The sequence below is a fragment of the Trypanosoma grayi genome, assembly GCF_000691245.1.
Source record: "Trypanosoma grayi strain ANR4 Tgr_1779_V1, whole genome shotgun sequence".
NCBI lineage: Eukaryota > Euglenozoa > Kinetoplastea > Trypanosomatida > Trypanosomatidae > Trypanosoma > Trypanosoma grayi.
In genome coordinates, this window is record NW_008827397.1 from 1 (window position 1) to 2,157 (window position 2,157).

Here is a 2,157-nt window from a genome sequence, read left to right on the forward strand (position 1 = left end):
ACTGCGGATGGCGAGAAGCTTCTTGCTCAGCACACAGATGGCAGCGACGTCCCCGCGTGGGTGCGTGCACCACTGATGCTGCTGGTGCTGGCCTGTGTGGCCGTATATTAAGACTTCTGTGTGTGTGTGTGTCTCTGTTCTTGGGACGATGATGCTCCCGCCGTAATTGCGCTGAGTGCTGAGGACTGCACTCCTGATTGTTAAGGTTCTTTTGTTTTCGTTTCATTGCTGTCCCGTTGTGGCCGTGGAGCCGCTCTATTAACCCTCGACGGTACATTCACTGTGCTCGATACCGTCGTTGGGAGGCGTCATTAACCCCTTATTTCCATTGCTTGGGCATTGCGTAGCACATGAGTATGCTTCGTCCCCCTTGCTGTGTGTGGGCCTCTCACACGAGGCGCATGGAGACAGTCAGACTTGTTTGCGTCCATGAATACACACATGCACAGGGGGAGTCGCCACCCCTGCGTTGTGGCTGCTTTCTCTTTTTTTGTTAAACATGGGATTGTTGGGGTTTTGTTTCCTGCGGGGTCTGTGCTTCTCCCGCCAACCGATTTCATCCTTAATTTGTTGTTTATTATTTGTGTGAATCATTCTCTTGGGGGCGCAGACTGAACTGCTGCTTCTCCCTCCTCCATTCCATGCGTGCTATCTTTTGTGTTTCTCTTTTCTCCCCCCTGCAGACCCCTCAGCTGCTCAAGCGATATTGAATGATGGCGACAGTGTGCCGCGTTGTGTGTGTGTTGGCCGCTGCTCTGTGCTGCACGGCCTTGTGCGTGGCTGCTGCTGCTGCTGCTGGTGAGATACCTCACACCGATGCGGAGATGCCCACAGCTGAAAAAGGTGTAGAAAAGAGGATTACTGAGAAAAAGGCGGAAGTGAAGAAAAGGCAGGGCATGGTTGATAGGGCGGTGAGAGGCGCTTTGGCCGCTGGAGATGCTCAGGCTGCACTGCAGATGGCGAAGGAAGCTCTGACGAAGGCCAAGCAGGAAGTGGAAGAGGCCATTAAGAATGCTGAAGCTGACGAAGGTATGGCTATGAGTTTTATGGATTCAGCTAAAGTGGTGGAAGCTGTGGTGAACTCACTGAAGGGACGCGTGGGACAAACCGTAAGCACGCCGACGGCTTCACCAGCAGGTACAAAGGGACCAAGTGCAGAAACTGTAAGTGCAAATTTGAGTAGCATCACAGAATTACTGCCGAGGGCGAAAGGTGCAAAGGCAAAGGCTGGAACTGTACTGCAGAACGCCAAGGACGCAGTGTTGAAAGCAGAAGAGGCGCTAAAATTGTTTGGTTGGGCGGAGGCGAATGCAACAGATGCGGATCTGTACGTCAAGGATGCAGTGGGGGCTGCAAAGGCAAGAGTGACGGCTGCCAGGACATTGGCTGATACTTGCCTTCTTCACGCGGAGAGGGCATACAATGCATCGCTGGCGGTTGAGAAATCAGTGACCGAGATAAATACAGCGGCGCAGGAGTCTATCAGCGTGGCAAAAACACTTGATAAAAACGGAAATAAGGTAGAGGCAAATGAAAAGCTGCGTGATGCGTGGAAAAAAGCGAGGAAAGCTCATAAAGACATTTTTCTCTCATTATCGCTTTTCAGAGATGTACAACACTTTGGTGTAGACGCCGCGGAGACTTCCGTGAAAGAAATATCCTCCATTTTTGCTCAACTAGAGAGCGCGACAAGTACTCTGAAACAAAGTGGGACTTCGCGGTTAAGAGCTGACGCTGCGCTGAAGGAAGTAATGCGGGCATTGGAGCAGCTTCAGGGAGAGGCACAGAAGTTGGGCCTTCCGGATGGTAAACAGATTGAAGAGAAGCAGTCTAAACACGATGCAGAAAAGAAGGAGAAGTCACACCCCTCCGCAACAGATGCCATCCCCGCCCATGCGCCTGCGCCGAACAACAACAACGTTGCGGACGGCAACAGTCTTCTTGCCCTTAAGAATGATGGCAGCAGTAGCAGTGCAACGAGACTGTGCCAACCGCTGATGCTCCTGCTGATGGCATATGTGGCTCTGTGGTAAGACTTGTGTGTGTGTGTCTCTGTGTGTTCATAGGACGATGATGCTCCCACCGTAATTGTGTTGAGTGCTGAGGACTGCACTCCTGATTGTTAAGATTCTTTTGTTTTCGTTTCATTGCTGCCCC

General features: G+C 51.7%; 1 protein-coding gene across 1 annotated transcript; it reads left to right on the forward strand.

Annotated features, from left to right (window-relative positions):
• Nucleotides 1-710: 710 nt before the first annotated feature.
• On the forward strand, nt 711-2,033 carry DQ04_17791000 (hypothetical protein; the record flags this gene model as incomplete). The annotated part of the gene is made up of 1 exon (XM_009317634.1): nt 711-2,033. One exon carries the CDS (start codon nt 711-713, stop codon nt 2,031-2,033), a length of 1,323 nt encoding a protein of 440 aa, XP_009315909.1.
• Nucleotides 2,034-2,157: the final 124 nt, after the last annotated feature.